General features: G+C 37.4%; 1 protein-coding gene across 1 annotated transcript in view; it reads right to left on the bottom strand.

Moving 5' to 3' along the window:
- Positions 1-12,198, bottom strand: part of LOC115961296 — a 39,148-nt gene extending 26,950 nt beyond the window's left edge. Inside the window, exon 1 of the mRNA XM_031080297.1 lies at positions 10,377-12,198. Coding sequence (XP_030936157.1) covers positions 10,377-12,160 — 1,784 coding nt within the window. The 5' untranslated portion in view covers positions 12,161-12,198. The remainder of the gene's footprint in view (positions 1-10,376) is intronic.
- Between the last annotated feature and the right edge of the window lie 883 nt (positions 12,199-13,081).

Genomic DNA, 13,081 nt, shown 5'->3' on the forward strand with positions numbered 1-13,081 from the left:
TGGGAAATGCTCCTGGTTATGAGACATTCCTTTAGTTTTACTCACGTCGTGCTTTTGCCGTTTCAGTACACGAGACGCGTCTTTAATAAGTTCCCTTTACGAGGCAATGCCAATCCAACAGTTGTAGACGGCGTTGGGAGTTGAGTGGGAATTATCTCGTTTGTAGCTTTTCTTGGAAATCTGTACAGATTAAATGCCACCAGGCTTGCCTTCCATATAAGAAGCAAGGTAGGAGGTCATTTCCTTTACGTACAGACCCCTCAATCTTTTCAAATTTCTAAACCACCTGCTGTGCTCAAAGTCCTCACTGCCAGTGGGATTAAGCCTTAGGGAGTGATATGGTTGGGCCGAAGATGGGGGTGAAGGGACCATACCCTTTCCAGAAGCATTGGGTCTCTCTGAGACTCAAGATGGCCCGGTCAGGGCAAGGGAGACAGAGACTCAAGACATTTCTCCCATTTGATAAGGCGGGAAAGAAGCCTCTTCTTCCTTCAGCCAAAATCCGAAGCAGGTGCTGGTCGCATCATATTTTTGGTGTGACAACACTGGGGTTGCTCATCGTCGGTACCATCCGCTCTCTCTCGAGCGCTGCTAACATGGCACTTGCCTGATGGGAGTTAGAACTAGCACGGGGACTAGGCATCCCCACTTCCTTCTCTCTTCCTTCTCTGGTGCCTCCTTTTACCTCCGCTTCTTCTTCTCTTCCATCACTAGGGGCATCCTGGTGCTTCTGCTTCTTCTTCTGCTTCTTCTCCCCTTCCATCAATTGGGCCATCCTGACATGCTTGGTCGCTACTAGAGCAGAATTTTGAAGGATTTATCACTCCCTTGTATCTTTTTCCTTTTTGCTTTTCTTTTTGCTTCTGTAGTTAGCTTCTAGTATAGGCTTGCTTAAACCCCTCATTGTACGTTGTACTATTTCTTTATCTTAATAAAATATGACTTTATTTTATTCTACGTATTCTTTCTTTTCTGCAATAGTTATATTGTGAATGGATGTGTTGTTTTTTTTTTTTTGAATGATACTTAGGGCCGAAACCCTTGTTAACAAAAAGCTATTATTTTGAATTCATTGAGACTAACAGGCACAATAATGCCGACCCGAAAAAGGTTATACATATAGGACTAACCGAGATAACAGTTGAATGCTCTGTATTGCGTATGAGGTGATCATCCGAGGATGGGTAACCCAAAATGAACTATCCGAGAAGGTCGTCGAGCGCTAGGGTGCTTTGCCACGTTTCGGACAACATTCATAGCCTTAACCATTTTTGGCATCTGGTCCAAGGACCGAGGTATGATTGTACCGAGCCTAAACACTCGCTTGCATTAGTTTCCCTAGAGTTGGGGATCTGAGGATAGGGCGGGATTTCCATTCTGTCTAAGACTTAATCCATTTTCTAATGACTAATCTCCCCATAGGTTTGAGTCCAAGGACCATGCAATACCTTGGTTCTGTTCAAAACTCATAATCTTCTTTAAGTAGTTGGTTTCCCCATAGGTTTGAGTCTGAGGACCATGCAATACCTTGGTTCTGTCCAAAACTCATAATCTTTTTTAAGTAGTTGGTTTCCCCATAGGTTTGAGTCCGAGGACCATGCAATACATTAGTTCTGTTCAAAACTCATAATCTTTTTTAGGTAGTTGGTTTCCCCATAGGTTTTGAGTCCAAGGACCAAGCAATACCTTGGTTCTGTCAAAAACTTGGATTTTCTTTAAGTAGTTGGTTTCCCCATAGGTTTGAGTCCGAGGATCATGCAATACCTTGGTTCTATCCAAAACTCATAATCTTTTTTAAGTAGTTGGTTTCCTCATAGGTTTGAGTCCGAGGACCATGCAATACCTTGGTTCTATCCAAAACTTGGATTTTCTTTAAGTAGTTGGTTTCCCTATAGGTTTGAGTCCGAGAACCATGCAATACCTTGGCTCTGTCCAAAACTCATAATCTTCTTCAAGTAGTTGGTTTCTCCATAGGTTTGAGTCCGAGGACCATGCAATACCTTGGTTCTGTCCAAAACTCATAATCTTTTTTAAGTAGTTGGTTTCCTCATAGGTTTGAGTCCGAAGACCATGCAATACCTTGGTTCTGTCCAAAACTCATAATCTTCTTTAAGTAATTGGTTTCCCTATAGGTTTGAGTCCGAGGACCATGCAATACCTTGGTTCTGTCCAAAACTCATAATCTTCTTTAAGTAGTTGGTTTTCCCATAGGTTTGAGTCCGAGGACCATGCAATACCTTGGTTCTATTCAAAACTCATAATCTTCTTTAAGTAGTTGGTTTCCCCATAGGTTTGAGTCCGAGGACCATGCAATACATTGGTTCTGTCCAAAACTCATAATCTTCTTTAAATAGTTGGTTACCCCATAAGTTTGAATCCGAGGACCATGCAATACCTTAATTCTGTCCAAAACTTGGATTTTCTTTAAGTTTGGGGGATTAGCCCCTCGGCCAAGGTGTGGGGCGTTGACCTGATGTTGGAAGCCCCTAGAACTGTCCGCGCCACTGGTGCTTCGAAACGTAGCCCTTAGTTGAACTTTATATTAGGGCAAAAATAACGGGCTATTGGAAGTGATGGAGGGGCTTTCGCAGGCCCTTGTTTGACAGGAGCTCGATTCACAGCCTGTGTCAACGCACAAGCCTTTCCCACAAACGGCACCAATTGTAAGGACTCAATTTGTAATGATCCCAAACTGATGTTGGGTTCGTACATTAAAGGCCCAAACAATAAAATTTGTAGAGCGTGGGCTGAAAGGCTAGGCCTTGGTCACCGGACAGCGATTAGTTATGGTTTCTATAGCAATTTTCACAAGGACGAACTTGGCGTGTCTAACAAGACATTTTTCCGATACGACCTGAGTGGCTCCGGTCCTTAGACCTCGTCCGAGAAGTTTCATGTTCTTATTATTCTCCTTTTTTAGGGCTCCATGGTCTGGGAGACGATTTGTCCCCCCCCCCCCCCCCCTTTTCCTAAATTGCCTCTCTTTCCTTTTTATACTAGTCTTTACCTTCCTCCAACGTCCAAATGTAAGTTCAGATTTCCAGGGCTGATACTTGTCCCATCAGCCGATACCCAAAATGGTTGGAGGTGGTTGTAAAAGCTGAAAAGCATTACTCTGTCAAGCACAGAGTATTTAATTGCAGTAATGACAGTCTTTCCTTTGTCCTTTGTCGCCATATTGTCCAGGGGTCCTTTCTCCATCAATGTGGTGTGCAGCTTTTCCTTAAACTGTTCCTATACCGTACTTGCCCTTTCTTTCAGGAGCGCTTTGGGATGCCGAGAACATAATCATCCTCAGCTATATCTCTAGGCCATTTGGACTTTCACTGTATGTCCTCGGTAGTGTCCCTCCTCGGCTCGGGTCTTGGGCCCTACTGTATAGTGAGTCGGGGTCACAAATTCTCTGGCCCCACAAGATTATATTTAATTTTTTTTTTTTTTAAAATTTGATTTTGAGGTTAACTTTTTTCTAATAGACAAAGTTGTTGAAGATTAATAGCTTATGATGATGTGGATGCCTCTCTTCATAGCTATCTTTAATCTTTGTGATTATTTATTTATTTTTCTTAAGTCAATTGTCTCACCTTGACTTCCATTATTGATAAGCAAAAAAAAAAAAAAAATTGTTTATAAAAGTTTAGGATTCAATCCATACAGCAAAAATCTATTACTTATAAAGAATATAAAAAATAAAAAATAACTATAATAAAAAATAACAAATACAATTAACTATCAAATAAAAGTAAGAAGAGAAATAAAATTAGGTAATTTAAGAGGCAAAATCAGTTTGAGGCATAAGTTTAGCAAGAAACAAAGTCGAAGAATGATCAACCTTATGTAATACACTATTGCTTTAAGCTCAACTAGGATGACTTGACTTGGGGAATCGAACATATCCAACCTTGGTCATTTCTCATTCCTTGGCGTAGGCTACGGTGTAAAGGAAATTATGGTATAATGGCATAAATACTTTGTTGATTCCCTAATCAAATCGTTTCTCAGAGTCCAAGACTTTATATATTTTCCAATCCATTAGGCCAATATTGTGATCAACGTTAACTTTCAAGTTTCAAAGAAAAGGAAATGCAACGAAAGCTAGCTCAAAGGGAAAACTCTTTTTTTGGGAGTCTTGAGGCTGACTCTACTAGATTTTATTAGTTGACTCATCATTTTAAGGGGTTATTGCATGTTGCACTAACTCGTGGGCATCTGCATATGTTCCTTTTGTGTTATCATCAGCAAAAATATTCCAAAATTTATTAGGGGCTCCTATTCCTATTAGCCTTTATATGATGCAACATTTTTTTAATTTTGTGTGGGAAACACATTCAGAGAGCAAATTAGTCATGTCACATATAATTTTTATACATAGTAGAAAACACGTACGTCGCCCACACACATGACTAAGAGAGAGAGAGAGACCATGTCATTTTAATAAAAAGCTGCTTGCAAAGGAGATCTATTGTGGATGTATAGAGTTCCACCAATATATATATATATATATATATATATCGCACATACACATCAAAATTTTCATTATAAAGTTCAATATATTTAATAGGTTTACAAATCAAAACTTTCTTCTTCGATGTTATCTCCTTGTAAGTTGTAACTCCACTTATTTAAAGTTTGTGCTATCATCTGAATCCATCATATCATATATAGTAAAACATAAATACTACAAGTTCAATGGGAAACTGTCCACTATATATTACGGCTATGGATTATTCTAGTGATTTGGAAGTTGCCCAACTAAATTATTATTTATTTTGCGTTGCCAATGCATATGGGTTCTATTTCCTAATTAATATATATTATTAGTATTTAGGTGATTAAAAACCTAGTTAAAGTTTATTAATGACCTCCACAAAAATATAAGAAATGCATGACTAACATGGACATTTATCATAAAAAAAGGGTAATGTGGGAATCCTCAAATTGAATTTGGCCCCTTAATCCCCCTCCCCCCTCTCCAAGTATTAGGCTGACTTGTACAATAAAAATTATCTTACATACCCATTATCAAATTCGAATGAGAAGTGCAATGGGTCAAATTCAAAATCAACTTAAACCTAATAGGGATAAGTGGGAGCTTCAACTTAGGCTTGCTCTGTTCCTTCTTTTATTAAAGTTACACCAACATTTACAGCTATTGTGAAACTTCTTGCCAGCATCTTGGGATCATCTCTAAGGGATTCTTCCTTATAATAACTTGGTGTAAGGGGGGATAGAGGGGATTGCACATGCTCAAAGAAATAGTCAGATACTCAAAAAGGCCTCAATACCCTTTTTTTTATCAAAAACTATCCATTATTGAATCTTAGCAAGTTGATATCATATCTAGTTATTATAACAATAAATTAGGGCTGTAAACGAACCAAGCTGTTCATGAACAAGTCAAGCTCGGCTTGATAAAAAGCTCGTACATGTTTATTTTTTTATAAATAAGCCAAGCTTGAACCTTAATTTTAAGCTTGTTTGATAAACAAGCCGAGCCCAAGCAAAAATAATTGTTCGTGAAAAATAAAGCTCAATGCAAAACATGCCAAGCTTAATTAGGCTTGTTTATAGCTTGATATATGTTTACTAAATAAATGCATTATTATAAAGTTCAATATATTTAATAGGTTTACAAAACAAAACTTTCTTCTTCGATGTTATCTCCTTGTAAGTTGTAACTTCACTTTTTTTAAGTTTGTGTTATCATCTGAATCTGTCATATCATATATCGTAAAACATAAATACTACAAGTTCAATGTAAAACTGTCCACTATATATTACGGCTATGGATTATTCAAGTGGTTTGGAAGTTGCCCTAACTAAATTATTGTTTAGTGTAAAGTTGTGATTTACAACTATGTTTTATGTTGACTTTATTTCATGACAAAAAGTGTTGTAACTGCTTTAATTTTTTTTCCTTGTCTTTTGTGGCATTTTATTGTATTAGTTTTAGTATTAAGTTGGTGAAGAATCGAGCATGAAATGAAAAATCAGTGCAATTTCGCAATTGGCTCGTGAGTAGGTTGCGAGAAGGGTTCCCACGAAAAGGGCATGTGAGAAGCACATGTTGAAAGCTGAAGAGTTATGCCAGCTTGGAAGATTTCGCAAGTGGCTCACGGGTAATACCTTCCCGCGAAATACTCGCGAAACTCTCTACTTGGAGGATTTTGAGTGTGACTTTCTTACCTTTCACCCATACTATATATACCATCACTACCCACAAAAGTATGAGATGCCAATTTAGAGAGGAAAACCCTAGATAGGTTTTTTACAACACACACACCCATCTTTTAGAGAGAGAGTTACTCATCCTTAGTGAGAAATCATTCTAGCATCTTCTCCTTCCTTCTCCCATTGTCATACCTTAAGAAGAGATTTGTACCCAAACACAATCCACACATTTTCAGAGTGTAGAGAGTGTTTTGGAACTTGGGAAGTTTTGGGGATTTGCCAAAAGAAGCCGGTGAGGCTTGGCGGATGCAATCGGGCATATTGCAGGATCCAAAAAGATAAAGAAGACATGACTCCGAGAAGTCCATTGGTAGCAGGAGTTTTGAGGGCTTAAGTATATTGGGTAGACTAGGCTTGGAGGGTCTTTTGTTATTCGTGTACTCCAACTTTATTCTCTAGTGGATTGATTACCGCTTGGAGGGCGGCGGAGATGTTTTTCTTCGAGTTCTTTGGTTTCCTCTTCGATAACACGTCTTAGTATTATCTTGTGATTGCATCTCTCTTTCCTTACTTTTATGCTTTACTTTTATTGTTTGTTATTCATGTTTATGCACTAGAGTAGTTATCGGTTTATTGCGCTTCATTTACTCTTGTTCCGCACTTAGAAAAGTTAGAATAAAAGCAATCTAGCCATAGTAATTTTAATTGGGAGTCTAAACAAGGTCTTGTGTTTTCACACAAATCCAAGCTTTCATTTAGTTTTGCGTTGCCAATGCATATGGGTTCTATTTCCTAATTAATATATACTATTAGTATTTAGGTGATTAAAAACCTAGTTAAGGTTTATTAATAACCTCCGTAAAAATATAAGAAATGTATGACTAACATGGACATTTATCATAAAAAAGAGGCAATGTGGGAATCCTCAAATTGAATTTGGCCCCTTAACCCCCCTCCCCCTCTCCAAGTATTAGGCTGACTTGTACAATAAAATTATCTTACATACCCATTATCAAATTCGAATGAGAAGTGCAATGGGTCAAATTCAAAATCAACTTAAACCTAATAGGGATAAGTGGGAGCTTCAACCATATGGTTGAACTTAATTAATTAGGCTTGCTTTGTTCCTTCTTTTATTAAAATTACACCAACATTTACAGCTATTGTGAAACCTCTTGCTAGCATCTAAGGGTCATCTCTAAGGGATTCTTCCCTATAATAACTCGATGTGTGTGGGATAGAAGGATTGCCCATGCTCAAAGGAATAGTCAAATATTCAAAAAGGTCTGAATACCCTTTTTTATCAAAAACTATCCATTACTAAATCTTAGCAAGTTGATATCATATATGGTTATTATAACAATAAATTAGGGTTGTAAACAAACCAAGCTGTTCATGAACAAGTCGAGTTTGGCATGATAAAAAGCTCATACATGTTTGTTTGTTTGTTTATAAATAAGCCAAGCTTGAACCTCAGTTTTAGGCTTGTTTGATAAGCAAGCCGAGCCCAAGCAAAAATAATTGTTCATGAATAATAGGGCTCGATACAAAACATGCCGAGCTTAATTAGGCTTGTTTATAACTTGATATATGTTTACTAAATAAACTCATTATTATGACATTACACATATCTTAATCATAACATAGTCCACATGAGACCACTTACCACTACCGTTTAATTTCTTTCCTCTAGTTTTTTTTTTTAACACTCCCTCTAAACTGACCATGGAACACTTTTAGACTTAAGTTACATATTTTTTTTAATCTAAGTGGGCCCATGTATAGCTTTTCTCCCACCCACAATCTTTGTAAATTTCTGAAATATGTTACTATGTAAGTCTTTCCCATTCAGTTACAAATGTAATTCTTTCTAGACTTCTAGTCTTTGCCTAACTTCACAATCCCGTTCTATCAAAACTAAGATTCTTACTTGTCACTCTCAATGTCTCTATCTAATGTCTATCTTTTACATTTGATAATGCAATTTTTTTGGATACCAAGCTAAAAAGCTTGACTTAAGCTTGAGTTTGAGCTAAATATTAAGCTCAAGCTTTTTAGCATTATCACAAGTTCGAGTTCAAACATTGTTTTTAGACTTGTCTCAAGCTCAAGCCAAGCTTGATTATTTGATTTTTATTGTCACCAAGCTCAAACAAGCACTACTCGGCAAAATTTGGCTCATTTACAGCCCTACGTGAATAAATACTCTTAGCAATTAGATATTGTGTGAAATATATGGTATAAGTGGTGAATCACTAGGACTAAAACCATAACAATGAATTATGTTGGGTATATATGTATAAGTGAATTATCACAGTGAGTATTAATTAATGAGAAGAGTAAGTAATTAATATATCATAGTTGAGCCCACACTCTTAAGCTTAAAGTTTTTGAATTAAATGGTGTTTATATATGTTATATCAATAACTAAATTAGAGTCACCCCATTGTGTAATCTTCCCAACCCATTGATAAGGGTTTTGCTCAAATAGAAAGGTTAAATCATTCGTGAAGGGCTAAACTCCAAAGAAGAGTTCAAAGGTTTTGAAAGCGCAGAAGTTTTCTACAATAAGTCCATGGCTAAAATCTAAGTATAAAGGTTTTGCTATAGTGGATTGTCTTGCTGGGGAAGGTTTCACTCATAGTGGTTTTAAGATTTGGCCATTGTTGATTCTGGTATTTTAATTATGGTAAATTAATAGATTAATAACCATAATTGGTAAATTAACCTAATAATTGGTAAACAATATTCTTTTTTCATAGTTTTAAAAATTGGTACACTCAAAAACAGTTTTTTTGTCCTGTTTCCCGGTTTTTGACCTTTTTTTTTTTTCTTTCAATTTTATACTGGTTTTAGGAGTTTATATCAGACCAAATTAGTGTTGAACCAATTCAACTAGCTGATCCAATTCGGTTTTTAAAACCATGTCTTTCATGATTAAATTAAATCTCCATGACTTCTTAATCCATTGAAAAATGAACTTCTAATAGAGGGTGGACAAAATGGTCTTCGTTCGATGTAACCATATTTTGCCCATGATGGCATTGCATAAGGAGTAGGTTGGGTCACCATGGCAAAGCCTCTCGTTAAGTCTTTTAGTTTGTGATTCTCATGGTCGATGTCAACTGTAAGTGCATGGATTAAAAGGACTGGAATCGTACCAAGGGCTTTGACTAGGGTTGTGTTGAATTGGACCTTCGTGATCGATTAAGCGGTCCGGTAAGAAGGACGACTTGTGTTTTGTCGAGACTAACTAGTGAAGTTGATCGTAGAAGCCTTCTTGGCCAAATGATGCCTTCTTTATCTCTAGAGGATTTAGAACCTGATATAATGAGCATACACTCAACCCTGTGTGAGTGTGTGTATATATATATATATATATATATATTCTAGCACAACAAGTACAATAGATTTGGACCCACAAGTGAATTTGGACTAATATAACTCTAAAAATATTATGAGTTAGGTAGGCCTCAATATTGCACTTCGGATGAAAATTATGTTTTTATTTATTTGTGTATCGGCATTTAACTCTATGCCATTTTTTATCACCTAAACCAAAATTCATGAGCAAAAAAAAGAAGTATTGAGATCATGCAAGAGATAGACACAAGAAAATAAAGTCTCTTTTGATTTTTTTGTTACTACAAAAATTTTGAACATAGGTAAAATTATCAGGTACTTCTAGAGTTTAGTGACCTGACATTTTATCTCCTCACATAAATGGCGGATTTCACAATAACTTTTTGTGGAATCTCCTATCATATGAAAAGATGAAATATCACCTTGTTGTATTCCTAGACTACTGAATAATTAAGGTGTACAAAAATTCCAAATAGAAATTGTTATTATGCTACTGGATCCAGCTTCTGTCCAGTGGCCAGTGCCACTGGACCCGTGTCCAGTCTTGGACATGTGTCCGTATCCTGACGGGTCCAATGGCCATTGGTCATTGGACAAAAGCTGAACCCTATGCTACTTTACTAAAATCCAAAAGTGATTCTGTAGAAGGCCACTGGACAAAAACTGAACCCTATGCTACTTCACTAAATTTGAAAGTGCTTCCGTGGAAGTAGCACAAACTTCCTATTTAGTTTCCCAGGCCCTTACAAAATTCTTCGACTTTATATGTACCCCCTAATATACAGCTTTGCTTAGACAAAATCTCAAAAAAAAAAAAAAAAAAAAAGATTAATAAATTAAACAGGCGAGTTTTAGTTTGATCTACATCCCCGGATAAAATTAAAATATGCTCCTTGATTTCAGCTTTCAATTTCTTCTGTTCCTCAAGCTCTTTAGTTTGATCTACGTCCTTGGATAAATTTAAAATAGGCTCCTTGATTTCAGCTTTCAATTTCTTCTGTTCTTCAACCTCTTTAGTTTGATCTACGTCCCCGGATAAAATTAAAATATGCTCCTTGATTTCAGCTTTGAATACCTTCTGGCTGTCATCAACAACAAGGACGGCTCCGGTCAGCTCTTCGGCTCTCTTGGCTTCTAAGCCCCAATCTGTGAGACCCAATACCACCAACATGGTCACAGCACAAGAGCCCTGCGCTGCTAAAAGCCCCAGCCACAGTCCTCGGAAGTCTAACCCTGCATAGAAACCCAACCAAATTGCCACTGGCATTCCCACTAGGTAAAAGCAACCCAAGTTGATGTGTGCTCCAACTTTAGGCCTTGCAGTCCCTCTCAGAACTCCACAGCCTGTTGTTTGCGGACAGTTTCCAAGCTCACAAAGACCAATTATCGGCAAAACCAGTGATGTCAATTCTAAAATTTCTTTATCTTGTGTGAACATGCTAGCCCAACTGTTCCTCACCATAATTGCGAATAACAGTGCCGTGAATCCCAATATGAAGCTGAAAGAAAGGCCTACAGTGGCTGCTAGTTTTGCTTTCTTGGGCTGGTAAGCACCTAGTTCATTACCAACTCTGGTGGATACACTGAAGCTTAGCGATGATGGGAATATGTAGATAAGCGCTGTGGTCTGGATTAAAATGCCCATGGATGCCACGGTTGCTCTGGGATTTATCAATAGCCCACATAGCAAAATCATGATCTCGTACCACCACCACTCCAGGCAGACTGAAATGCAGCTTGGAATAGCCATATTTAACAAAGGTTTCCATTCTTTCAAGCACTCCAATGAAATGCCTCCCCAAGTTTTCTTATGGATGCCAGAGATAAGGATGTAGATGATCAAAGAACCTACAAGATTGAAGTTAGTCCAAACTCCGCTTAAAGCAACCCCTTTGATTCCTAAGTCTAGGTGTGAAACAAGGAGGTAGTTGATGGGTATGTGAAGGATAATTGATAGAGTGGCACAAAAAGTTAGGGGCAGAGTAATAGATTGTGATCGAAGATAGATGCGTAATGGGTGCAAAAGGGATTGAGCTAATAGGTCAGGGAGTGAATAGAAAAGATATGATTGTGCTTCTCTAGCAATAGTCTCATCTTGACCACAAAAAAGAAGGATTTCCTTCATGTTTAGCCAGAGAAGTGAAATAGGTATTGAAATAAGCATGAGCAAAAGAACCGTTCTTTGCAAGGTGAGGCCTAAAAGAGTATGTTTTTTGCCACCAAAAGCTTGGGAACAAATTGGTTCCATTCCCATAGCAAGGCCGGAGAGAATAGAGTAGCCGGTGATGTTAGCGAAGCCAACAGCGAGGGAACCTCCGGCTAATTCGAGCTCACCTAGGCGGCCAAGGAAGAGCATGGAGATCATGGAGCGAGTGTAAAGCAAAAGGCCTGTAAGTATCATAGGGAGAGCAATTTTGGCTATGGAAATGGCTTCTATGAAGGCCAAAGTCAGCAGGGTTTTCTGTGTTTTCAAGTTTCTGTATGAAGAATTTTTCTTCTCTTGTGATGCTTGGGCTCTGGATAGTAATGGGGCCTTGCGCATGCTGTCCCCTGATTCTAGGATTGTGAGGAGGACGTAAGGGGAATCTGATGAATTGCAGGGGATAGAAGTAGTTAGCTTACACATTATGTAAACAAAAAAATTTGTTAGAGCTAGAGAGAGAGAGAGAGAGAGAGAGAGAGAGTTTGTGTATGTCTCTGTGTGTGTTGTGGGGGGAGTGAAATAAGTGAGGTTGTTCCAAGTTTTTATAGAGGTTTTGGCGACCTACCAAGTTTATAAAATCTATTTATTCACTTTGTTGTGACATTTTCTTTTTTCTTTTTTGGTTCTCTCCTATGAATACTCCACGAGGTTAAGAATTTTAACCTATATATATATATATACACACACACAAAACTCAAACCAGATTTTGTATATTGGATTGCAGACAAACTTAATCAATTTTGTATTATATATAAATTATAAAATAGTATATATGAGAGAATCAAAACAGGTTTTTGTTAACTTTTTAGGACAGGGTATATCGCCGCGTGACAGAGTTTCATGTCCTGAGGCAGAGAGCAAAGACAAAATTGTTTCTTGGACAGTTAAGACATTGAACTAGTTTTAACTATTTGCAACGACACCAAAACAGAGGCCCATTTGGGCCCATCAATGAATACAAGGGAGTTTGGATAAACATTATAAGGTGGGATTACCAAAACTAAAAAAATATATATGTTTCATGGCTGGACGGCTTAGCCATTGTTACTACTAAAAGTGTATTTTTTTTTTTTTTTCAACAATTTTTGGCTTATGGCGGTTTAAAGAAACGGTTTATTTTCTTAGCCTTTTGCCGCTCAGGGGGATAGGTAAAAGGAGTATTCAAATCTTCTTTTACTTCTAAAGGAGTATTCATTCAAACTACTTTTGCGGAAAATGTGAATTTTATAGTGCCGCTTTGATATATTTCCTGGTTTTAAATATTTTCTTTTTTTAAAGTACAACTTTTTTTACACTTCACTTTTTTTCTACCCACAAATTTAGTGTATTTTTTTTTTTTTTTCA

This window comes from Quercus lobata, chromosome 9 (assembly GCF_001633185.2).
Source record: "Quercus lobata isolate SW786 chromosome 9, ValleyOak3.0 Primary Assembly, whole genome shotgun sequence".
NCBI lineage: Eukaryota > Viridiplantae > Streptophyta > Magnoliopsida > Fagales > Fagaceae > Quercus > Quercus lobata.